The 26,795-nt window shown below is 40.6% G+C and overlaps 1 long non-coding RNA gene, 3 gene segments (V, D, J or C) and 1 further gene; 1 reads left to right on the top strand and 4 right to left on the bottom strand.

The window, feature by feature from the left end:
- Tcrg (T cell receptor gamma chain) overlaps positions 1–13,433 on the bottom strand; it is a 178,435-nt gene extending 165,002 nt beyond the window's left edge.
- The window catches only part of Gm31887, a 48,124-nt gene that overhangs the window by 2,209 nt on the left and 19,120 nt on the right, over positions 1–26,795 (top strand). The window contains exons 2-3 of the long non-coding RNA XR_873150.3: positions 3,297–3,390; positions 6,252–6,437. This is a non-coding gene — a long non-coding RNA (predicted gene, 31887). The remainder of the gene's footprint in view (positions 1–3,296; positions 3,391–6,251; positions 6,438–26,795) is intronic.
- Trgv6 (T cell receptor gamma, variable 6) lies at positions 546–1,107 on the bottom strand. The segment is given in 2 exon segments: positions 546–857; positions 1,014–1,107. Coding segments are annotated over 2 exon segments (406 nt in total).
- Trgv4 (T cell receptor gamma, variable 4) lies at positions 5,969–6,494 on the bottom strand. The segment is given in 2 exon segments: positions 5,969–6,275; positions 6,383–6,494. Coding segments are annotated over 2 exon segments (419 nt in total).
- Positions 12,983–13,433, bottom strand: Trgv7 (T cell receptor gamma, variable 7). The segment is given in 2 exon segments: positions 12,983–13,289; positions 13,391–13,433. Coding segments are annotated over 2 exon segments (350 nt in total).

Raw genomic sequence — 26,795 nt, 5'->3', positions numbered from 1 at the left:
TGTGGCTCTGAGCTGAGAATCTCTGCTTACCCTTCTCAGTGAGTGGTCCTGAAGGAAATGGAATGCAGGCCTATCTCTTTCAAAACGCTTTGGGCCTTCTATCTTTTATTCACTTTCTTAGTCGTGAAGTCTACAAGCTTTCTTGAGCACTATACTCAGGCTCCTTTCTAAGGAATTTTTCTATGGGTAAGGAAGCAGAGACCATCAGGAACACTGGTGAGAGATACCCTAGGGATGGGGAGAAGAGATTATGAGCTCTTAGTGAAGGAGACAGTGCACCGGACCCCTGGACTTCTGGTGAACTCAAGCTCAGAGCACAGATGCAGCATAAGAATGTGCAGTAATCTTGGCCATATCTCTCTGGGGAGGGAGAAGGGGGAAGGAATTGTGTGCACAGGTATGATCAGCCTGGATGGCTTGTTCCTGCTGAGTAACAGTGGTCTAGTTTTAGTGGGAGGTGTAAAGGGGGGAGCCTAGGTGTCTGTGCAGGTGAGTGTCCTGTGGAGGGTTTTTGTTTGTTAACAGTGCAGTATCTTGATAGAGTGTATCCCAGCATGCACAGTAATAAGTTCCCGTGTCCTCTTCTGTCACTTGGTGTATGGTGAGGACTGAAGACAAATCACTCTGCCATGTCCTTGCCTCATATCTTTCGTCACTAAAATCTTTCTCATAGACAATGTTTTCTTTTGAAGAACTACACAGCATTCTTTGGAGACGCTGGCCTGGCTTCTCTTGGTACCAGTGTATGTATGCATCGGGCTTCTGAACACTTGTTTTTATTTGACATTTGAGAAAAGCCGTATTTCCTTTCCTCTTGATGACATATGACCCCAGAGGTGACGTGAGACTGCTTCCCTCTGAATCTGAAAGATAACCAAAACTAAAACTTTGAAAAACTTTCAAAATTGTGAATTTTGAATTTCATTTTAAAAAATACATGTTTGGTGTCCAATTCAAATCACTGTCTGGGTTTTTGTGTGACCCTCCTCCCTGTGAGTGTGGTGTGATGTAACTGGCTCTTTTCCCTGTATCCTCGATTCCCCTGAAGGCCATGCACTTACAAATCCTGAGGGAGGCCAGTGTGAAGACTTGTAGCAGAAGCCCCATCCTGCAGCCCTTGTCCAGGAGAGGCACTGAAATCAAAATTTACCCAGACTAAATTAGAGACGGGTACAGGAAGAGGAAGTGAGTTTCTGCAGACTGAAGAGCAGGGCACCGTGTTTTACTGTGGCTTCCTGTGGAAATTGGTTTACCTAACTCATTTATCAACAAATGTCCCCGTTGTCCCTGTGAAACATGTTTATGAACTGTCAGTTTAGATAAGCAGTTTCTTGTCCCGTTAGCATGCCTCCATTGTATGTATCATCGAAGTTTGGAAATACTCCACATGTGGAGTGGTCACTCTCTGCTCTTCTCAAACCCTGTAAATAGTGATTTCAGCTTCAGGTGGACATTTTTAAGTTGCACTTATGAGAGATAATTCTTGGTCCTTTCTGGTCAGAAATGATTGTCTTGTTAAAAAGATTAACATTCTTTATTGGGTTGCTCCTAAAATACAAACAGATCTAATAATGCATGAGAGGGGGACAGACAGACAAGAGAGAAAGGGAGAAAGGAAGAAGGGGTGAAAGAGAGTCATAAATAGAGAAAAGAGGGGTGAAGTGAAGAAGAGATGGGAGGAGAGGAAAAGAGGGGAGGGGAGGAAAGGGGAGGAGAGGAAAAAGGAGTGAAAAATTTTTTAAGTATGCATCGTGGGAGCTATTCACTGCTCCTTATTACCCTGGTATATTATCTGGCATTTTTGAGCACTGGTCTGAGGCGTGGGAGAACTTGCTTAGTTATGATCAACATTGTCTTCTAGGTAATCTAGACAAAGGAGATGCCTTTCTCATTCTACTTTTGAATGTTACCATTAAATGGGCACATTAGAGTGGCTCTATTGGGCTTATTCCTCCTTATTACAAATGAGTACATGATTGATAGTGATCACTACAAAGCACAGAAGGAGAAGATAAGCTACTCAGCTTTGCACCACCAACAGTGGTGCTGGGCAGCATAGAAACATGATCAGGTTCCTATCATGAGTCCAGAGCCAGACCTGGCTAGAGAGACCATCATGGAAGATTACCTAGTTCTCTACTCCTTGGGAAAATATCAAACCTGATGAGGGACATGAGCTGGCTGTAACACAACCTCTCTTCTGGAAATGTCACCAATCTGCCTTGTCAGGGAGTGTAGTTGGGGGTCCACAGCCTGCTTGGGGTATGAGGAGGAGATCACAATATAAATGATGTTGTTTCCACTCACCTCCAATTCATTTCTGCTGTTTCCCATTAGCACTATGAAGCTGTTGATAAGAGGACAAGGATTTTGTGCCCAAAGCAAAACTAATTTTCTGTGGATAAACTGAATAAAAACCTCAAGTTAGTGAAGAAAACGTGTTTTCTAGGAAATAAGGTAGCTCCTGAAAATTTGCATTGATTTTCTAAACAATTTTCCAAAGAATGTAAAATATATATATACATATATTTATATTTATATTTATATTTATATTTATATTTATATTTATATTTATATTTATATTTATATGTGGGTAGCACACTACATTGTATAGAAAGTTTCTATGCATTTAAGTACAGAGAAAACACATAGCAATCTACTATTTCTATCAAGGAGTCATAGAAGATACCAGATCAGCTGGTACATGCAAATAGGTTCAGCTTCTAGTTGTCCTGAGCTGTGGGCTGGTTCATTCCATGAACAGCCTGGCACCTAGACTTCTGTGACTCAGTCTTGGGAAATGAGCTTTAGACTCAGTAACACTAGACTGAGACTTAATTTTTTTTTTTTTTTTTTTTTTTTGCTTGCCCAGCAAGGTTCTGGAAATCACATGCTGCTGAGGCCAAGGACTCAGAATATGAATCAAAATAATAACAATTACATTTTCTGATATGCAATATCACCAATGTGATCAGTTCCAGCTGGCGAAGGTTAGTCAAACGCAAGGCCTACCCACTTGTAAAAATATTGTCTATTATTTAGAATGGTCCTTGCCACAGTTCCTTCAAGTTAATTTTATGATCTTATCTTTTTGAAGTTAAGAGAGTGGGTCAAAGATAGGGGAGGTAATTTACCCAAACAACTAATATGAAAAGCTTGCAAGTATAACAAAGAGCCATTAAGAAAACGGTGGCACATGGATAAACAAATTAAAATAACCATCATAAGTATCATTCATCAGTTAGCAATCACTGGGAGCAAAAGATAAATCTATTGTATTTATTTACTTGTGACAGGTTTGATGCATTCCAAGTGCTGGGATTATAGGTGCAAAAACCATCATACCTGTTTTATGTAATACCATGGAGGGAGTCCAGGACCTTGCACTGGGTAAGCACTCTACCAAATGAGCTATGGACTTAGCTGCAACAAATGTATTATTTTTTAAGTGCCAAGTAATAACTGCCTTAGGCCACATGAGCATCAGTTACAACTACTCACCTTGGCTGCTCACTGCAACTTCTTCTTTAGGTAGCATATAGGTAATTGGAAGTTATTTCTGGGCCAAACTTTATTTACAGTACAGGTTTATGGGCACAGACACAGTCTGTGACTCTTCTGCTATTCAGGGACTATCACCATTGTAATGTTCATGTTGCTTTATTCTGTTTTGGTTTTGTCCATAGAACTATAGAATAGGGAAATGGATGAGTGTGAAAATATAAATAGAAAAGCATACTCTATGTGTATCATACATATGATTATATTATATAAATAATTTCAGTACTAAATACATACATCAGCATGTTAGATCTATTACATGTACATTAACAGTTTATGTCACAGAAGCCTTTCGTTGGCATGTGTAAAGTCTATGGCAGCATCAGGAATGTTTTAAATCACCTATTTTTTCACAATCACTTTCTATTTAATCACTTTTGTCAGTAAATATGTTCATTTATCTCAAAGCTTATAATCTAAATCATCTATGTAGTCAACACAGTCCTAATAAATATGTTGTAGCAGGCTTTTTAATCCGACACACAAGACTCCAAGGTTACTTGTCCCAGTAAGCCCTTGGAGGCCTCCAGGCAAAAGCTAGAGACCCACCAAGGTCACAAGGTTGAGACATTTACAAAAAATTGTCTTCTATCTCTGGCAATATATGTTTGGAGAGGGCATTTTAAGCTACTAGGGGCTTTATAATGAGGCTAGAATGAGAAGGGAGGGAGAAAGAAGGGGGATACAGGAGAGATAGGATCAGTGGTGCACTTCCCTATTCGAGCAGCCTGAATGGACACACACATTCACTAATACAAGTGGTTTCTCCCTGTATCCTTCTGTTGCCTTAAAGGTCCCTTCCATCCACTACTACAAAGTAGTTAGTTTTTTCCATTTTGTTAACAGTTCTTTAAAGACTGTTTAACAACCACATGTAATTTTGTCACTTTAGATCCACAGATAAGGTACCCCCTTGTCTCTTCTGCATCACTTCCACATTCATCGAGTTTCCATCTCAGGCATTTATCCTAAAGTTCAGGCTGTGGCACTTTGTACTGTTCTCTTGAGAATCGAGTGAAATCATGTACATCAAACCCTTAGCTCAAAGAGTATATGAAGCTCAGTTCAAGCCTTTTGTCCACTTCTTTCTAGATGGGTCCTTATCCTTATAGACTGTTTTCCACAGTCTCCTTACAGCTGTGCCTATGCACACATTAGGTGAGAAGCAATATCCACTGAGATCTGGGCGCTCTGCGTGTTCCCATGGTAGAGTACGATGTTCAGAAGCCATTACGTACAGAGTACAGCACCAGGGTGCTGAGTCTGTCCCTGGGAGGTGCAAAGTGCACCGAAGTGTTCTCTCATTCAACTTTCAGTGACACCTCTATCTAATCATTCGGCCTGATCCTTAGAGGGAAGGATGGAGCGCAAGCATATTGTAGATAGTTCAGAGACTGTAGCTAAACTGTATGTTTAGCTGTGAGATGTTATATTGGTTAACTTGAGCAGTATAAAGATATTCTACAGGGAGAATTTTTCCTCACTAGAGTTTAAGAAGGTGGACCCGAAATTTTTATGTCTTTACATTTAATGTTGCATCCCAGCATCTATCTTTTAAATGTTCCCAATTATCCAAATAGAAGTGAGAAAATAAACATGTAAAATAGTCGTCAATAATTATTTTTTGCTTTCCAACTTACGAGTGATAGTTATTTTTTCTGTTGATGCAAGGAGCAGGTGTTATTTGTCTTTTCAAGTCATTGAAGTTCTTGTGTAGGGTTTTCATTCTTTGTTTTTTACAGAATTCTGCAGTCCTGAGTTCAAGAGCTTTCTCAGAGCAGATTGAACTTTGTCCCAGCTTTGTCCTGAGTGGCACTGAGCTGCATCCCACATGCAGGATTCTGTTTTGTTGTCATTTCAGGAAGGAGAGGATTATATCTTATAGCCATTTTTTTTTCCAGAAAGATCTTAGGATACTGATAATGGGCATCAAACTTTTACATTTGCCAGACTTTCCAACCTCTAAAAGCCCCTGATCGTCCTGAATAAAATTCATTACCTCTGAAATAGTTACACCCCTCTTTTGACACAACTCTTTCTTGCCTTCTTTATTGATTCAGTTATGGGAAACTTCTGTACAGTTAAAAAAAAAAACCCAATCATGCAGTGAGCCTGCCATCCTGGTTGAATTTGTCCCAGAGGTTCTCATTCAGCAGGAAACAGTGCTAACCAGCCCTTGATAGCAAGATAGTCCCTGAGGCTTCACTGGGATAGGAGAATCCACGTCGTTGCATGGAAAGTTCTGAAAGTGTTGTAAGGAGTGATTCAGGGGATTCAAGGCTCAGATGGTGCCCCCAACTGAACAGCAGGTGGTTGCCCAAGCTAAGAAGGATGTGGGTTGGGACATAGGTTCGGGGGGGGGGGGGATGGTTCTTGTAGAGGCTATTCTGGAAGCTCAGATGCTGTGCTTTAGCCGTAGGAACAGTAGTAGATAGCTTCGTCTTCTTCCTCCAAGGAATATATTGTCAATATCGATGTAGAAGCACTAGGATTTTTACTTGCCTCCATTTTCTTGTACTCCTTATCTAAGAAAATATGGGTAGGGGTTGCAAGGACATATAATAGAAACTCTAAACCTTGGTTTGGTTTCTGCCGGTACCAGTGTATGGTTACACTCCTAAAGCTTTCGATGAAAACTTTACAGGATATTTGTGCAGTCTCATCTCTTGGTCTGGAAATTGATATTTCAGGTTGCTCCAACTTCCCATGTCCAACTGCAAGCAAACGAGAAAAACACCCATGAATGACTGGCAGGGGAAGAAACAGCAATGTGGACGGACTTCGTTCTCAGCTGCACAGGGACCTGACAGTGGCAACTCACATGTCAAGAGGCATAAGAAAATGACTACTTTCAGGAGTGGATTCTCATCTGCCAGGTTGGCTTCCCAGGGAAGATATAAAGGAAGCAGGGCTTGTGAGCCAGGGTTCTTCATGGTCTGCTGTAGTTGTTAACGGTTCTGGGTTTCCTGGCTAACATAAGCTGGTCAGATGAGTACCGTGCGTAAGTTTCAGCTGTTCTTCTCAGGGTGGGGCACCATGAGTGCAGTCTCCTCATCCTCCCGCCTTCCATAGCTCACTGAAGAGTAGCTGTTCTGAGCTATGAAGGCATACTTGCTATGTTCTTTCCATGTCTAAACTTCCATGATTTGCTATATTTTCAGACCCGAGGAAACACAAACAACTGACCTTAATTATCTAACAATGACAAATTGGTCTTTGAAATGGTTTGCTGACTTTACTTAACATGCCAACTGCGTAAGCATGGGATACTTTATATGGTTTTTTGAATCAATTGAGTATCTCTAAGTAAGTACTTCTGGGTGGGTGATCAACTAATTTGTACATCTAGTCCCTTTAAGAATGAATGTATACTCTTTTATATATCTAGACTTTCAGGGTAGGTCTTATGAGCATCTCTGACAAATAATATCATTAAAATAGTTTAAATATTTTGTACTCATTTACTATTCATTATAGTAATAAGGCTGTTTGGTATCATTCATATTTGTATATGTATACACATAACTTTAAACATGATACACATAATTGACTTTAAATTTCATTTTGATTTTCCCATTGTGTGGAATAGCTCCCATCTTTATATTTATATGAACATCATTTTAAAGAACCAATGGCAGTTAAGTGCCCTCCTATAGATCACAATCTTGCAGAAAACTAGCTTTCTCTGGTTTGATTTTACGTATGTACCTTTCCTCTCTCTCTCTTTTTGGAAATGTTAGATTTATAATGCTGTGTCATACATTGCATTAAATGTTCAGATATGTTTGTCCTATGCATTGTAGTCTACAATGATGTCATTAACTCTTATTAAACAACAGAAGATGACATTATTGATCATTTTTTGGCAAAACTACAATACCTTATTTAAGAACAAGTAAAATTATAAAAATATATATGGAAGAAGTTAAAACACCTATTTCTTTAAAAATAATTACTCTATAAGTAGAGATAGGTGAGAATGGATGAATTGTATGTCTATGTTTATGTCCTAGGTTTAACCATACGTTATATGTCTATGAAACATTTTTGCTGTGTTTGCCTACCTTGCAAATTCCTTGCCACTCCCCCAAACATGCCTCAAATAAACCAACAAACTATGCACCCTTGACACAAGGAAGAGCAAGAATGAACATGTTGATGTAAATTTGGAGATTAATTAAGATGAAAAGTAGGTATAGAAATCAAAGTCATGTTACTTCCTGAAGACTAGTACATACACTATTGTTAAAAAACAAAACAACAACAACAAAACCCACCAAGGATTCGGAGTTGTTTCATATGAAAAAATTTAATTTAGGATTTGTTGGCATAATATTTATTTTATAAAACCACATAATTGTTCAAATCCTGAGCATTGCTTTGACATGCAGTGATAATATCAATAAATAAAATAAAATATCAATAATTAAAAGTGTCAATAAAATAAAAGCAGCATCAATATACCTTACACTTTGGTATGTCTCCTCTATGGAGCAGAAGCAATTATTTGATTATTTTATATCCCCAGAAATGAAACAGTTTATAATAGGCAAAAAGAGTCACATTAGCTGACTATACCCTGATCTGTCCTGGACCTTTGCCTGGATAAATGCCTGGACTGATTAATGTGTCACTCATTTTTTGAGTCTGATACATTTGACAAGAAAAGAAGAATACATATGCAGGTGATTTAGCTTTAACGAACTGATATACGCAAAGGATTGAGAATACCAGTAGAGACCTACACATAGGATTAGCTATCCTCTCACAAGTTCTCTCTTGTCTTTGAGAAGCATGCAAGGGTATGGGTTCACCAATGGATGATGTGGTTCCAGTTATCTTTTGATGACAGCATCCTGAAAGATTTTCCAACTCCAACTACCAGTTAAAGATTCTTCTTCCATTGTAACATGCTGCAAATATCCTAACATTCCTTCCGGAATTGCAGTTCTTACATTTCTACATGTGGCCTTATGGTCTAGTTCAGAAAACAGGGATTTTTTTTTTTTTTTTTTGTCTTTGCTTATTTGCTTCAATTGTCCAAACTTTAATTTCTTCGGTGCTACAACAGATCAAAAGTACATATGTTTCTGAGGGTTGTCTGACTATATTGATCTGTCAATCAAGTTAGACTCTAAGAAGATAGAAAATGCACTGTATATTGTGAGAGCGGATGGAAGCTGAAAATATGTGTGTTGCCCACATTCCTTCTCAGCACCTCTACCAAGAGCCAGCATTACTGGAAACCCATGGGAACCGAAACACTGGATCTTGCTTTTTCACCAAGATAGTCAGACAATACTTAATACATTTAATGTCTAAACGAAGTCAACAGGAAATTGCTTTGACCCAGAAAGTTGGGGCCACAGTTCCTGGATTCTGTGGGGCACAGTTGATAGCCATCAGACTCCCTTTCTGGTTTCCCTTGTTAGAAGTGCTGCAGGTGGGGGCTGAGGTTAAGCAGGGCTCAGGGCTGGACTAGGCTGCTCTTCGTCAGGAAGGAAGTGGTTGCAGACATGCTGAGTGCGTGTGTGCTTGTTACTAGAACTCTAATCACGGTAGGTTTCTAGGGCCAGCATGTCGTCACGTCTTGTGTTTCCATGAAATTTTTATTAAGGACCAAAGAAGGGAGAGAGAGCTTTAAATGCCTCACGTTTTTTTTTTTTGTTGCTCTTTACCTGTAAATGACCTTGGATAGTAGATAACCTGCAGAAAAAATACAGGCATCCTTTCTGCAATGTAGTATGTTCACTCAGTTCACTTGTATTCAATTTCTACTTTAAATAAAAGAATAGTTATGAGAAGTACACAAATAACAAAACCACCAAACATCACTTAAAAGTATCCTTCAACCAATCTTAGAAATAGAGGAACAAACTCACTGACTGAAAAGCAAATGAACACTTGCATGGGCTCTGTGTCAAAGGAGATGCAGGGGGAGCCAGGGTAGATGCAGGATAAGGTGTCAAATTAGGGTGAAGGAACAGGAGTTATATGCTATAGTGTTTAGGGAGAAAATGGATACACCCAGAAAAGCCAGTTCCAAGAGTGCTAACTGCTGGCCAGTTTGCCCAGTTCTCTATGACACCAAACATCTATTAAGGCAGATATTACAAAAATTCCTACCATGTCTGGTCTTAGAAAGTTTAAGCATGGGTCCTTCATCAACATTATTATTTTATTGATTTCAGTGATTACTAAGTCTTTGGGACATATGTATGGTCCAGAGTTTCTTGGGCTGGGACTGCTAACTTCTTGGTTGTGGCTTCTAGTCCTGAGATGTGAGGAGAGAGATATGCTTCGAACTTACCTGAGTTGTGGCCATTACCCAATGAATAACAACTTAAAATGTCTGAAACATTGCCAGTGTCTCCTAGAGGAGATGACTTCCAGCTGAGAACCACTATTTTAGCCATGTGTTTAGGAAAAGGTACATGCAAGCATAATTGTCCTGAAGTCTTAGCTGAGATGAGGACAAAATGAGACTCCAGACAAACAACCAGCATGTAAAATTTCTCTTTCACCAATAATATCCTTCAATCTTGACACTGCCTCTTTCATTGAGAAGAGGTTGCACAATAATGAAATCACTTAGTGGATAGCACTGATGCTTATGGACAAGCTCTTTCCTATTAGTTTCATATTCTTACCCAACTTTTTGCTATGCTGGGCTATGTTAGAGATGCTTAAACACTTCTGTGGAATCAAGTAGAATTCGTTCCTTCTACTGAGTTCTTCATGCTTATTCTGTGTCATGCATAATGCTTTTTATGGATCATATTGGAATAACAAATAACAAGGTTAAAATTAAAACCACAATTTCTTGTTTGGTTGTTTAAAAGTTCCCAAACATTTTCTATATGTTGATTTCGTGGCTGATGAAATCAAGCAAAAAGATAATCCCAGGGGGAATGATAAATCTTAGACCTGTTTCTTTAATACCAAGTCATATGATGTATAGAAGGGAGCATGAAATGACTGTGTCCTGTTTCTCAGATGTGGCCTGACCTTGAAAACTGAGTAAAAATGTCTACCGTTTAGCCTCTGGTCATGGAAGGGAACTAGCAGAACACAGCAACTCATAATTCAGAGTGTTCTCATCATATACCTCCTTCCTATCTCCTATGCCTCCTGTTGAAGAGCAATAGCTCACAACTATTGTGGATATACCTGATGTAGGTTTGTGGTGTGACCTTAGCTTTTGGATCAAGTGTTATTGATAGCATCTTGACTGGGAAAAGATACTGTGGAATGTTCAGTCCTGGTAGATGCTTAGGGTGGTGTTATCTCATGGTCAAGGTTCTGAGGTTGGCCAAGTCCATTCTCTTCTAAAGACACCCTCACACTAGACCTCAGCAAAGATTGTAGGGGTAGAAATGGTTTCAATGTACTGTTTCTCCTCAAATGGAGGAGGTGGCAAAATAATTAATGCAAAACTGCATTTAAAAATAAAAGATACATAAATAAGATTTGAAAGTTTAGAATGTCATTTTCCCACACATTTCATTTGAGTATTTGAGAATTTGACACCATATCTACATAACATTAGCTTTCCTTACAATTTCAATGAAGCTATGTGTCAAGAGTGATCACACACAAGGGCATGTATGTTCACACACATATAAATGTGCAAACATACACACATACACAGGCAATAATATGATTTTATGTACATAAGAGGAGGAATGTATGTTTCAAAGTCTGATACCCACTTAGCCCATGCCAGGTCTTCCTTGCATGGCCATGTGCAAAATTTGTACAGGGTAGTCATCTTAGGCAATAGTGTGGTCTAGTTAAACTCTGAGTTTGATTTCTATTTGCCTTCAATGTTTCTGTGCATCCAGAGGAATGAGAGTGAAGGAACAGCACCAAAGATGGCACTCTCAGACATATCTTAGTGACCTGCCTTGATGCTCTGCTGTTGGTTAAAAAACAAACAAACAAACAAACAAACAAACAAAAACCAGTGCTCTATAGTTCTTAGAGCCCAAAGTAGCAAGCAGATAATGAAACAAATCATAAGATGTACAAACATTATCTATTTCACCCTAAAGTGTTTGCAGGAGGATTTGGGGCTTAGTTTATTCATTCACCTTTGTTCATCACTTTGCAATCAAAGCAATGAAATTTTTCAGTTCAAACTGGGCTCAAATACCAGATACCAAGTGGCAGAAGAACTCAAACTGTTAACTCCAAAGCCTCTAGAAAATTGAGACAATGAGAGCAACAATAAATATCTTCTATATTTATATTTAATATTTTTATTAATCTTTGAAATTTAGTGTGCTAAAGTTGTATTCTTTAAGTAGATACAATAGTTGGCATATTTACTTGCAAAAATTCCTTTATCATCAAAAAAAAATAATATTATGGGTATTATGTTGAAGGAAAAATCCGTTTGTTCAAAGGACAAAGAGTGTACATCAACATTGAGGCTTCAGGAAGCCCAAAATTTTTCTCTACCATTTCTCATACTCTAAGTAATGAAAAGTTACTGACCATGCCATTTTCTCTATACCACATTTACGAATCACTGTAACCAGTTTTCCCAAACTGCTCTCTTAAGTAAATATCTTGTGACAGATATCAATCCTAAGCAAACTTCTATATTCTAAGCTGCCAACTGCAGCCACTAGGAGAGTTGGAAGTATTATATTTTCAGCCAGGGTTCTTTTTGTTTGTTTGTTTGTTTTTGTTTATTAGTTTTTTATTAGATATTTTCTTTATTTACATTTCAAATGCTATCCCAAAAGTCCCCTAGACACTCCCCCTGCCCTGCTCCCCTACCCACCCACTCCCACTTCTTGGCCCTGGCGTTCCCCCATACTGAGGCATATAAAATTTGCAAGACCAAGGGGCCTCTCTTCCCAGTGATGGCCAACTAGGCCATCTTCTGCTACATATGCAGCTAGAGACATGAGCTCTGAGGGTACTGGGTAGTTCATATTGTTGTTCCACCTATAGGGTTGCAGACCCCTTCAGCTCCTTGGGTACTTTCTCTAGCTACTCCACTGGGGGCCCTGTGTTCCATCCAGTAGATGACTCCACAGTAGAAGAACATCCACTTCTATGTTTGCCAGGCACTGACATAGCCTCACAAGGGACAGCTATATTAGAGTCCTTTCAGCAAAATCTTGCTGGCATATGCAATAGTGTCTGGTTTTGATGTCAGCCAGGGTTCTTTGTCAAGGTTTACAGATAAAAGTTTGGTCTGTAGAAATTCGCAGTGGCAATGTTAGGGGCCAGGGTATAGCTGGCCAGAGGGATACTGGATTGTCACAAAGATAAGGCCTCAGATCCAGAATCTCCTTTTCAGAGTAGAGGAGGTCTGAGGTAAGATAGGAGGTAGGGGTTGGTCTGCACTAGGAACGGCTGCAAGCTAATCTTTCAGTACAGATGAGGGCAAGGCTGAGTCATTGTGCCAGCCCAGGAGGCACAGTAGTACAGAGCAGAATCGGACTCCTCCACATTCCGAAGCACAAATTTATACCTCTTGTCCGGGCCTTCATAAACATGATATTTCTCCAAATTGAATCTGGAATCCACCACAGTTGTGGAACTGACGAAGTTATAGTAGAGAAGGTGCTCTGGGGCCCTCCCTTTCTGGAATCGGTACCAGTGGATGTAAGTGCCTGTTCTGTGAGTATCACAAGTCATTATAGCAGAGGACCCCTCTAGCTTGGTGATTGACATTATTCTTTCTTCCAAGTTGGAGGATGTTTGTCTGCCTGCAGTGGTACCAGCAACAGAGAATGGTAGGTTAGCAACTCATCAGCATGGCTTCCTGCTGATAAATGAAATGTCATGGGTATCTATGCCATGTACTTACCAGCCGGCAAGAAAGCTAGAAGTAGGGCCAGAGCCCACAGCATGCCTTGTGCTATAAGAACTGCCTAAGGCTAGGTGCAGCAAGACAAGACAAGACAAAACAACCCAATTACCCTCCTTGACACTAATCCCTAAACTTGTGCTTCAAAGCTGCTCTTGCTGACTGAGTGACAGACAGAGAGATATAAGCTAAAGCACACTCCTTGAATCAACCAGCTGTCCAATGGGAGGGGTGGATGTCTGGGAACAGCCACCCCTCTCTGATCATCTGTGTGTATTTGGCACCCCCTTGAGGTGACTGAGAGCAGACACTACTCAGAGAAGTGAGCAAGTGGGGAGAAACTGGAGCAAGCTCAGTACAGATACATTTGGAGACAATGCTCTATGGATGACACTGCCTGCCCTACTGTGTGGAAAATTCCTGCAACTCAGAGTCTCCATATGTGAACGTTGCTCCGGTCTTGTCCTGGGAATTCTTCTTTGTGGTTTTCCTGAACCAACTTCAGTTACACATGTGAGTAGAGTTTGGAGCAAGTGCCCATAGCAAACCTGTTAAGACTTGAATCTAATATATTAAAAGAAACTAGGACTAATATTGATGGCTGCATCTGACCCCCTCCTAAAGGAATAGGTGTGTGTGTGTGTGTGAGACAGAGAGAGAGAGAGAGAGAGAGACAGAGAGACAGAGAGACAGAGAGACAGAGAGACAGAGAGACAGAGAGACAGAGACAGAGACAGAGACAGACAGAGACAGACACACACAGAGACAGACAGACAGACACAGACAGAGAGAGAGAGACAGAGAGAGAACATACGTACATAAATCAACTTGCTAAAAACCTTTTGCTGAGATTGGTGAGTATGAGGGTAATCCTAGCTCCAAGAAGGCTGATACAGATGTTTCCCAAGCCTGGGACACATATTAAATTCAAGGTCATTCTAGACAACCTAATTAGATACTGTCTCAAAAGAAACACTGAATTCAACACCAGAACTGACCAAAAAGGTAAAAGTCTTATGGAGCCAGAGAAATAGCTCAGTGGTTAAGATCACCTCCTATTCTTGCAGAGGAACCAAGTTAGACTCTCAGCCCCTGTGTGGTAGCTCACACCTATCTGTAACTCCAGTTACCTCCAGTTACAGAGAATAAAATGGAGGCTCTTTCACAATATGCTATACATGCACAGACATACTTGTGCACACAAACACAGACATCTACATAAAGTAAATATTTTAAAAGATTATGATTAAATGTAGGACAATGTTTATTCTAGTCACTTCTTGGCCTCTATTAGGTAATTCACTTTCTAGTACAATGGAAAGTAGCCAATCAGAACTCTTGTGGCCAGTTGTTCTGTTTCTTGCCACAGATCTCAAAGTGCAAGGATGGGAAGCTGCCCTAGAAGCACTTCTGAAATCAGAGGCCTTAGTTGGGAGTGGGAGTATATACACAGGATAACTTTTCAGGCTCGTACAAGTTCTACTGTCTTGGAGCCTGAAAGGACCTTGCTAGGGTAGAAGGCTCAGAGTTAAAACTAAGGGAGGGGAAATTCCTATCAGAGTGAAAGAAATTTTCTTTACCACATAGCCCAAGAGAGCAGAGCAAGGCAGAGATGACCCTTAGCCAGGTGCCATGTCATGTGGCCCAGGGGAGGGGCAGACATCAAGCCTGTGATGATCCTTGCCCATTGCCACACTGGAGACTCATAGCACTTCTGAGATGACCCCAGACACCAAGAGGCCCTGGAACTACCAGGAAGAGCAAGGGGAAGGTGAAAAGGTGGAAGAGAAAGGGAAGTAAAAGGGTATGTGCACAATGAGGAGAGATGGATTTGGAGACTCAAGGGTAGTGAGGAACAGCCTCATTTGAGTAATGCCATCTAAGGCCATGGTGAGGTCCTGACCCACGCAGCCACCAAGGGCCACATCTGAGTCTATGGCCCTGAAGCAGCAGAGATCTGTTACCACCAAAGGCCAAGCAGACATCTCTGTTGCTGTCTGGGAGCATGCTAATGTCTGAGGGCTGGGCAGAGGCCATGGAAGGATGTTCCTTACTGGCTTGCTTCCCCTGGCTTGCTCAGCCTGCTCTCTTATAGAACCAAGACTACCAGCCCAGAGCTGGTCCCACCCACAAGGGGCCTTTCCCCCTTGATCACTAATTGAGAAAATGCCTTACAGCTGGATCTCATGGAGGCATCTCCTCAAGTGAAGCTCCTTTCTCTGTGATAACTCCAGCTGTGTCAAGTTGACACAAAACTAGCCAGTACAGGAGCCAAGGATCCCTCCATGTATACTCATTGGTTGGTGGTTTAGTCCCTGTGAGCCCTGGATGGACCAGTTAGGTGATAATGTTCTTCCTGTGGGGTTGCAGTTTTCTTCAGCTTCTTCAATCCTTCCCCTAGCTCTTTCGTTGGGGTCCCCGGGCTCAGTCCTATGCTTGGCTGTATCTGCATCTGTATTGGTCAGGTGCTGGTATAACCTCTCAAGGACTAGCCATACCAGGTTCCTGTCAGCAAGCACTTCTTGGCATCAGTAATAGTGTGGAAGTTTGGTGTCTGCAGATGGAATGTATCCCTAGGTGGGACAGTCTCTGGATGGCCTTTCCTTCAGTTTCTGTTCCATTTTTTGACCCTGTCTTCCCTTCGGAGGAACAATTCTGTGTTAATATTTTTGAGATGGGTGAATGGCCTCATCCCTCAACTGGGGGCAGTGTCTATCTACTGTTGGTGGTCCTACAGGTTCTATATCGCCTTTGTTGGGTATTTCTGATAAAGCCATCCCTGTTGGGTCTTGGGAGCCTTTCACTTCGCTGCCTTCTGGGACTTTGTAGTGGCTACAACCAGTTCCCCATTGCCCCTGCTACATATTTCTATTCAATATCTTGACCCTCTGTACTTCTCTCCTGTCCCTTCCAATACCTGATCCTGACCCCCCTTTTCTCTCCTTCTCCTCTCTTCCTCTCAGGCCCCTCCTTTCCTCTACACCCTGTGATTATTTTGTTCACCCTTCTATGTAGATTTGAAGCATCCACATTTTGGTCTTCCTTCTTCTTAAGCTCCATATGGTTTGCGATTGTATCTTGGGTATTCTGAGCTTTTGGGCTAATATGCACTTGTCAGTGAGTACTTACCATGTATGTTTTTTTGTCTTGGTTACCTCATTCACAGTGATATTTTCTAGTTCCATAAATTTGCCTGTGAACTTCATGAAGTTGTTGTTTTAAAGAGCTAAGTAATACTCAATTGTGTATATGTACCACATTTTCAGTGTCCATTTTCCTTTTGAGGAACATCTGGATTGTTTCCAGCTTCTGGCTATTATAAATAAGGCTGCTATAAACATAGTGGAGCATGTGTCCTTGCTATATGTTGGAGCATCTTTTGGGTATATGCCAGTAGTGGTATAGCTGGGTATTCAAACAGAACTATTTTCAACTTTCTGAGGAACCACCAGATTGATTTCCAAAGTGATTTTACTAGCTTGCAGTCCCACCAGCAATGAAGGAGTGTTCCTCTTTCTCCACCTCTGCACCAGCATCTGTTGTCACTTGAGTTTTTGATATTAGCCATTCTGATTGGTGAGAGGTGGAATTTCTGGGTCGTTTTGGTTTGCAGTTTCCTGATGACAAAGGATGTTGAACATTTCCTTAAGTGTTTCTCAGCCATTCAAGATTTCTCAGTTGAGAATTCTGTTTAGCTCTGTACCCCATTTTTAATAGGGTTATCTGGATCTCTGGAGTCTACCTCCTTAAGTTCTTTGTATATTTTGAACTCTAGCCCTTTATCCAATGTAGGGTTCATAAAGATCTTTCCCAATCTGTGGGTTACTGTTTTTTCCTATTGACAGTGTTTTTTGCCTTACAGAAGCTTTTAAATTTTATGAGGTCCTATTTGTCGACTGGTTTTTTATGCTATTTTTTATTTTTATTAATCATTCCATTCATTTACATTTCAAATGATATCCTACTTCCCAGTTACCCCCTCCACCCGTGCCCCATCACACACTCCTTAGTTGGTGGTCTAGACTTTGGGAGAACTGGGTATTCAGGACAGCCTATGTTGTTCTTCCAATGGGGTTGCAATCTCCCTCCCCTTTGCCTGGGTGGAGTGCTCCCCCACCCACCCACACTCATCCTCCCACTGCTCCAGCATCCCTATATTCTAAGGCATCAAACCTTCATGTGACCAGGGGCCTCCCCTCCCATTGCTGTCAGACAGGGCTACATATGTATCTGGAGCCATGGGTCTCTCCAGGTACACTCTTTGGTTGGTGGTCTAGACCTTGGGAGAACTGGGTAGTCAGGCCAGCCTGTGTTGTTCTTCCAATGGGGCTGCGATCCCCCTCTGCTCCTCCAATCCTTCTCCCAGCTCCCCACCAGGTTCCCTGGGTTCAGTATGATGGTCAGCTCCAAACATCCTCATCTCCATTGGTCAGTTGCTGGCTGGACCAAGGAACTGCCACACTAGGTTCCTGTCAGCAAGTGCCTCTTGACCACGGCATTGGGTTTGGTGTCTGCAGATATGATATCCTCAGATATCCTCAGGTGAGGGTGTCCCCAGTTGGCCCTTCTTTCAGTCTCTGTTCCACTTTTTGTCCCTGTTCTCCCTTCAGACAGAAATATTTCTGGGTTAAAAAACTTTGAAATGGGTGAGTGGCCCCATCCCTCAACCAGGGACCATGCCTATCTACTGGAGATCGTCTCCACAGATTCTATCTTCTCCTTCTCTGTGCATTACAGCTAAAGTCAGTCCCATTGGATCCAGGGAGCCTCACGTTTCTCTAGTGTCTGGAATACTCCAGTGGCTATTCCCAGTTCCTCATCCCCCTGCTACCTATTTTTGTTCGATTTCCTGACCTTTTGTCTCTGATACTGCCACCCTTATTTCCTTCTGCTCCCTTTACCCTCTCTTGTCCCCCTCCCCATCCACCTCCCACAATTGTCTTGTTCCCCCTCAATGCAGGACAGGAGCACCCACCCCTCCTCCAGTCTTCCTTCCTTCTACTCTCCATATGGCTTGTAGGTTGCAACATGGATATTGTGACCTTTTGGACTAGTATCCACTTATTAGTGAGTACATACCATGTGTGTTCTTTTGTGTCTGGGTTATCTCATACTCACAGTGATATTTTCTAGTTTCATCCATTTGCCTGTAAATTTCATGAGGTCATTGTTTTTAACAGCTGAGTAGTACTTCATTGTGTAAGTGTATCACGTTTTCAGTATCCATTCTTCTAATGAGGGACATCTGGATTGTTTCCAGCTTCTGGCTATTATAAATAAAACTGCTATTGTTGTGTCCAGGTTACAGCAGGATCCCCAGGCAAACTCTAAGAATCTTGGACCTGATGTAGTGAAACAAGAGACTATTTATTCGAGTCAGACTAAGATCAAAAACCTTCCCACAGTACAGGACAGGAGTGGGACCCCGCATCTAGGGGCTTAGCATTTTTACACAAGCATAATCAGGGATTCTTTGGATTTTAGGGTGACAAGGGGAGGTGACAAGGGAAGTCATCTTTCAAACATGATATCATTTGTTTAGGCAGCAGGGCAGAACCGCACAACTGGGAGACGGGTACTCTTCTGACCTGGGAAGTAACTTTATGGTGCTATCAGGAACTAGTGTGCTTTTACAACTAGCCACACTGTCTGTGGGTGCTTGATTGCCCTCCTCTCATGTTCCAAACCTGGGACATTTATCTCTTCGAAGATGTTTGGTCTTCACTCTTCCCAAGGATAGGTGCCAGTTGCACTGGGAAATGCTTAGCCATCTATCAGTGAGAGTGTGCCAGCCTCAGCAACATGGGGGCTAAGGGATGTTGCCATTTGTCTATTTTCAAGCCTGCATCTGTCGCCCGGTGGGGAGGGGAGGGTTGCTAGGGTGTGCCACTATGAAAACGGGAATAGCAATATTTCAGCGCCAGACCCAGCCCTCTCTGAAAAGCAGAGGGATGGAGAGAGAGCTCCATGTGAGCAGTGAGAAAGAGCAAGGAGGGGAGGGGGAAGCTCTGTGAGTGTCCAGAAAGCTCAGAGGCAGGCTGCCTGCACCCATTCATTATGAACATAGTTGAGCACGTGTCCCTGTTATATGATGAACCATCTTTGGGGTATATGCCCAGGAGAAGTACAGATGGGTGTTCAGGTAGAATTATTTCAAATTTTCTTAGGAACCACCAGACTGATTTCCAAAGTGGTTTTACTAGATTGCAGTCCCACCAGCAATGAAGCAGTGTTCCTCTTTCTCTAACATCCTCACCAGCATCTACTGTCACCTGAGTTTTTAATCATAGCCATTCTGACTGTTGTGAGGTGGAATCTCAGGGTCATTTTGATATGCATTTCCCTAATGATTAAGGATGTTGAACATTTCTGTAAATGTTTCTCAGCCATTAGAGAATCCTCGGTTGAGAATTCTCTATTTAGGTCTGTACTCTATTTTTAAATAGGGTTATTTGGTCCTCAGGAGTCTACCTTCTTGGATTCTTCGTATATTTTGGATATTAGCCCTCTATCGGATGAATGGTTTGTAAATATCTTTTCTCAATCTGTGGGTTTCCAGTTTGTCCTATTGATAGGGCCCTTTGCTTTTCAATTTTCTGAGGTCCCAAATGTCAATTGTTGCTCTTAAAGTATAGGCCATTACTATTTTGTTCAGGAAGTTTTCTCCTGTGCCCAAGTATTTGAGGCTCTTCTCCACTTTTTCTTCTATTAGATTCAGAGTATCTGGTTTTATGGGGAGGTCCTTGATCCACTTGGACTTGACCTTTATACAAAAAGATCGAAATGGATCAATTTGTATTTTTCTACATGCTGACTGCTGAAGCAGCACCATTTGTTGAAAATGCTGACATTTTCCCACTGAATGGTTTTAGCTCCTTTATCAAATCAAGTGACCATAGGTGTGTGGGTTCATTTCTGGGTCTTCAATTCTATTCCATTGATCTACTTGCCTGCTTCAATACCATGAAGTTTTGTGACTATTGTTCTATAGTATATCTTGAGGTCTGGGATGGTGATTCTCAAGAAGGATTTTTATTGGTGAGAATAATTTTCACTATTCTAGGTTTTTTGATATTCCAAATGAATTTGAGAATTGCTCTTTCTAACTCTATGAAGAACTGAGTTGGAATTTTGATGGAAATTTCATTGAATCTGTAGATTACTTTCAGCAAGGCTGCCATTTTTGCTATATTAATCTTGCCAATCCATGAACATGGGAGATCTTTCCATCTTCTGAGATCTTCTTGGATTTCTTTCTTCAGAGACCTGAAGTTCCTCTCATACAGATCTTACTCTTGCTTGATTAGAGTCACACCAAGGCATTTTATATTATTTGTGACTATTGTGAAGCATGTTGTTTCCCTAATTTCTTTCTCAGCTTGTTTATCCTTTGAGTAGAGGAAGGCCACTGATTTGTTTGAGTTAATTTAATATCAAGCCATTTTACTGAAGCTGTTTATCAGGTTTAGGAGTTCTATGATGGAATTTTTGGGGTCACTTAAGGATACTGTCATATCATCTGCAAATAGTGATATGTTGACTTCTTCCTTTCCAATTTGTATTCCTTTGATCTTCTTATGTTGTCTAATTGCTCTGGCTACGACTTTGAGTACTATATTGAATAGGTAGGGAGAGAGTAGGCAGCCTTTTCCAGTCCCTGATTTTAGTGTGGTTGCTTCAGATGTCTCCCCATTTAGTTTGATGTTGGCTAATGGTTTGTTGTATATTGCTTTTAGTATGTTTAGGTATGGGCCTTGAATTCCTGTTCTTTTCAAAACTTTTATCATGAAGGGATGTTGAATTTTGTCAAATGCTTTCTCTCAGCAACTAATGAAATGATCATGTAATTTTTTTCTTTGAGTTTGTTTATATAGTGGATTGCATTGATGTATTTCTGTATATTGAACCATCTCTGCATTCCTAGAATGAAGCCTATTTGATCATGAGGGATGATTGTTTTGATGTGTTCTTAGATTTGGTTTGTGAGAGTTTTATTGAGTATTTTTACATCGATATTTATAAGGGAAATGGTCTGAAGTTGTCTTTCTTTGTTGGGTCTTTGTGCTTTAAGTATAAGCAAACATATTGTGACTTCATAGAATGAATTGGGTAGTGTTCCTTCTGTTTTTATTCTGTGAAATAGTTTGTGGAGAATATTAGGTGTTCTTTGAAGGTCTGATAGAACTTTGCACTAAACCCATCCTGGGCTTTTTTTTATTTTTGGTTGGGACTGCTTCTATTTCTTGAGGTGTTATAGGTCCATTTAGATCATTAATCTGATCCTGATTAAATTTTGATACCTGGTAACAGACTAGAAAAACTGTTCATTTCATCCAGATTTTTCAGTTTTGTTGAGTATGGGCTTTTCTAGAAGGATCTGATGATCTTTTTGGATTTCCTCAGTTTCTATTGTTATGTCTCCCTTTTCATTTCTAATTTTGTTAGTTAGGATACTGTCTCTGTGCCCTCTGGGTAGTCTGGCTAAGGGTTTGTCTATCTGATTGATTTCCTCAAAGAACCAACTTCTGCTTTTATTGATTCTTTGTAAAGTTCTTTCTGTTTCTAGTTGGTAGATTTCATTCCGGAGTTTGATTATTTCCTGGAGGCTATTCTTCTTGGGTGTAGTTGCTTCTTTTTGCTTTCGAACTTTCTGATGTGCTGTCAAGTTGCTAGTGTATGCTCTCTCCAGTTTCTTTTTGGAGGCACTCAGAGCTATGAGTTTTCCTCTCAGCACTGCTTTCATTGTGTGCCATAAGTTTGGACATGCCATTCTTCATTTTCATTAAAATTTAAATAGTCTTTAATTTCTTTCTTTATTTCTCCCTTAACCAAGTTATTATTGAGTCGAGCATTGTTCAGCTTCCATGTTTATATGGGCTTTCTGTTGTTTTTGTTGTTATTGAAGACCAGCTTTAGTCCATGGTGATCTGATGGGGTGCATGGGATTATTTCAATCTTCTTGTATCTGTTGAGGTCTGTTTTGTGGCCGATTATATGGTCAATTTTGGAGAAGGTACCATGAGGTGCTGAGAAGAATTTATATTCTTTTGTTTTAGGATTAAATGTTCTATAGATATATGTTAAATCCACTTGGTCCATAAACTTCTGTTAGTTTCAACGTGTCTCTGTTTGTGTTTTCATGATCTGTCCATTGGTGAGAGTTGGGTGTTGATGTCTTCCACTATTATTGTGTGAAGTGCAATATGTGCTTTTGAGCTTTAGTGGCATTTCTTTTATGCACACTATGAGTGCCCCTGCATTTGGAGCATAGATGTTCAGAATTTAGAGTTCATCTTGGTAGATTTTACTGTTGATGACTATGAAGTGTCCCTCCTTACATTTTTTGATAACTTTAGGTTGAAAGTAGATTTTATTTGATATTAGAATGGCTTCTCCACTTTATTTCTTGGGACCATTTGTTTGGAAAATTGTTTTCCAGCCTTTTACTCTGAGGTAGAGTCTGTCTGTGTCACTGAGGTGGGTTTCCTGCATGCAGCAAAATGTTGGGTCTTGTTTACATATCCAGTCTGTTAGTCTACGTCTTTTTTTGGGGAGTTGAGTTCATTGATATTAAGAGATATTAAGTAAATGTGATTGTTTCTTCCTATTATTTTTATTGTTAGATACAGAATTATGTTTATGTAGCTATCTTCTTTTTGGTTTGTTAAAAGATTATTTTCTTCCTTTTTCTATAGTGTAGTTTCTCTCCTTGTGTTGGAGTTTTCGATTTAATATCATTTGTAGGGCTGGATTTGTGCAAGGATATGATTTAAATTTTTTTGTCATGGAATATCTTGGTTCCTACATCTATGGTAATTGAGAGTTTTTCTGTGTATAGTAGCCTGTACTGCCATTTGTGTTCTCTTAGGGTCTTTATATCATCTCCCAAAGACCTTCTGGCCTTTATATTCTCTGGTGAGAAGTCTGGTGTAATCCTGATAGGTCTGCCTTTATATGCTACTGGATCTTTTCCCCATACTTCTTTTAATATTCTTTGTTTTGTACATTTGTTATTTTGATTATTATGTGATGGGAGGAATTTCTTTTCTTGCCCATTCTATTTGGAGATCTTGTATGTTCATGGGCATCTCTTTCTTTAGGTTAGGGAAGTTTTCTTCTACAATTTTGTTGAAGATATTTACTGGCCCTTTAAGTTTGGAATCTTTACTTTCTTCTAAACCTATTATCCTTTGGTTTTTTTCATTGTGTCCTGAATTTCCTGGATGTTTTGGGTTAGGAGATTTTTGCCTTTTACATTTTCTTTGACTGTTCTGTCAATGTTTTCTATGGTATCTTCTGCACTGAGATTCTCTCTTCTATCTCTTGCATTCTGTTGGTGATGCTTGCATCTATTACTCCTGATCTTTTCATTAGGTTTTCTATCTCCAGAGTCGTCTCTGTTTGTGATTTCTTTATTGTTTATATTTCCAGTTTTAGATCCTGGATGGTTTTGTTCAATCCCTTCACCTGTTTGGTTGTTTTCCTCTAATTCTTTAAGGGATTTTTGTGTTTCCTCTTTAAAGGCCTCTAGTTGTTTGCCTGTGTTTCTTTAGGGGAGTTATTTATGACCTTCTTTTTTTTTTATTAAATATTTTCTTTCTTTACATTTCAAATGTTACTCCCTTTCCTATTTTTCCCCTCCAAAAATCTATCCTCTCTCCCCTCCTGCTGCTCCCCAATCCACTCACTCATGCTTCCTGGCCCAGGCATTCCCCTATACAGGAGCATAGAACTTTCACAGGACCAAGGGCCTCTCCTCCCACTGATGACAGACTAGGCCATCTTCTGCTACATATGCAGCTAGAGCCACGAGTCCCACCAGTTTTCTTTAACTGGTGGTTTAGTCCCAGGGAACTGTGGGGTTACTGGTTAGTTCATATTGTTGTTCCTCCTAGGGGGCTGCAACGCCCCCTCAGCTCCTTGGGTACTTTCTCTAGCTGCTTCATTGGGGACCCTATGCTCCATCTAATGAATTACTGTGAGCATCCACTTCTGTATTATTCAGGCACTAGAGAGCCTCGCAGGAGACAGATATATCAGGCTCCTGTCAACAAGCTCTTATTGGCATCTGCAATAGTGTCTGGGTTTGGTGGTTGTTTATGGGATGGATCCCCAGGTGGGGCAGTTTGTTCATTCCTTCAGTCTCTGCTTTGAACTTTGTCTCTGTAACTTCTTCCATGGGTATTTTCCCCCTTCTGAGAAGGCTCAAAGTGCCCACACTTTGGTCTTCCTTTTTCTTGAGTTTCATGTGTTTGCAAACTGGATGTTGGGTATTCTGAGCTTCAGGACTAATATCCGCTTATCAGTGAGTATATATCATGTGTGTTCTTTTGTGATTGGGTTACCTCACTTAGGATAATATCCTCCAGATCCATCCATTTGTCTAAGAATTTCATGAATTCATTGTTTTTAATGGCTGAGTAGTATTCTATTGTATAGATGTACCACATTTTCTATATCTATTCCTCTGTTGAGGGACATCTGAGTTCTTTCTAGTTTCTGGCTATTATAAATAAGTCTGCTATGAACATAGTTGAGCATGTGTCCCTATTACAAGTTGGAGCATCTTCTGGGTATATGCCCAGGAGTGGTATAGCTGGATCTTATGGTAGTACTATGTCCAATTTACTGAGGAACTGCCAAACTGATTTCCAGAGTGGTTGTAACAGCTTGCAATCCCACCAGCAATGGAGGAGTGTTCCTCTTTCTCTACATCTTTGCCAGCATCTCCTGTCACCTGAGTTTTTGATCTTAGCCACTCTGACTGGTGTGAGGTGGAATCTCAGGGTTGTTTTGATTTTCATTTCCCTGATGATTAAGGTTATTGAACATTTTTAGGTGCTTCTCAGTCATTCAGTATTCCTCAGTTGAGAATTCTTTGTTTAGCTCTGTACCCAATTTTTAATAGGGTTATTTGGTTCTCTGGAGTCCAACTTTCTTGAGTATATATATTAGTCCCCTATCAGATTTAGAATTGGTAAAGATCTTTTCCCAATCTGTTGGTGGCCTTTTTGTTTTATTGACAGTGTCCTTTGCCTTATAGAAGCTTTGCAATTTTATGAGGTCCCATTTGTCAAGTCTCGATCTTACAGCACAAGCCATTGCTATTCTGTTCAGGAGTTTTCCCCCGTCCCTATATCTTCAAGGCTATTTATGAACTTCTTAAAGCCCTCTATCATCACCATGAGATATGATTCTAATTCTGAATCTTGCCTATTCACTGTGTTGGGGGTATCTAGGACTTGCTGTGTGGGAGAACTGGGTTCTGGTGATGCAAAGTAGCCTTGGTTTCTGTTGGCAAGGTTGCCTCTTGCCATCTGGTCATCTGTGGTGTTAATTGGTCTCTCTCTCTCTTTCTCTCTCTCTCTCTCTCTCTGTTGTCCTTCCTGTGGGCCTGTAAGCCTGTGATCTGAGGTGTGTCAGCACTTCTGGGGTGACCAGCTCTCTCCTGGTAGGATTTGTGTGTGGAGGGCTGTGAAACAGCCTTAGCTCCTGGATGCAGGTAGAGACTGGAAGGATCCTATCCACAGGTGCTCCACTATTCCTGTACAGGGTGGGCTCCTGGCTGGTCTACTTTGGACAGTTATTGGAGTGAAAGTGGTGATCTCACCTCTGAGCTTAGGAGTGAGAGCACTCCTGGGAGACCAGTTCTCTCCTGGCGGGATTTGTGTGTGGAGAGCTGTGGAACAGCCTTAGCTCCCAGGTGCAGATGGAACTCTTCTATTATTTTGTTGAAGATGTTTTCTTGCCCTTTGAGTTGCGAATTTTCACTCTCTTCTATACCTATTATTCTTAGGCTTGGTCTTTTCATCGTGTCCTGAATTTCTTCAATGTTTTGAGATAGGAGCTTTTTGCTTTTTGTACTTTCTTCAACTGTTGTATCAGTGTCTTCTATGGTATCTTCTATGCCTGAGATTCTCTCTTCTATCTCTTGTATTCTGTTGGTGATACTTGCATCTGTTGTTCCTGTTCTCGTTCTTAGGTTTTACATCTCCAGGGTTGTCTCCTTTTGTGTTTTTGCTAGTGTTTCTATTTCCATTTTTAGATCCTGGATGGTTTTCTTCATTTCCTTCACCTGTTTGATTGTGTTTTCCTGTATTTCTTTAAGAGATTTATGTGCTTCCTCTTTAAGGGCTTCTACTTATTTAACTGTGTTCTCCTGTATTTCTTTAAGGGAGTTATTTATGTCCTTCTCAAAGTCCTCTTTCATCTTAATGAGATAGGATTTTAGGTCTGAGTCATGCTTTTCAGATTTGATGGCGTATCCAAAGATGCTTGTTGTGAGAGTTCTGGTTTCTGATGTTGCCAAACAACATTGGCTTCTGTTGCTTATGTTCTTGTGTTTGCCTCTCACCATCTCCTTATCTCTGGTGTTAATTGGCCTTGCTGTCTCTGACTGGAGCCT

This window comes from Mus musculus, chromosome 13 (genome assembly GCF_000001635.26).
Source record: "Mus musculus strain C57BL/6J chromosome 13, GRCm38.p6 C57BL/6J".
Taxonomy (NCBI): domain Eukaryota; kingdom Metazoa; phylum Chordata; class Mammalia; order Rodentia; family Muridae; genus Mus; species Mus musculus.
Note: the sequence above shows the minus strand (reverse complement) of the source record. Positions and strands in the feature narration are given on the sequence as shown.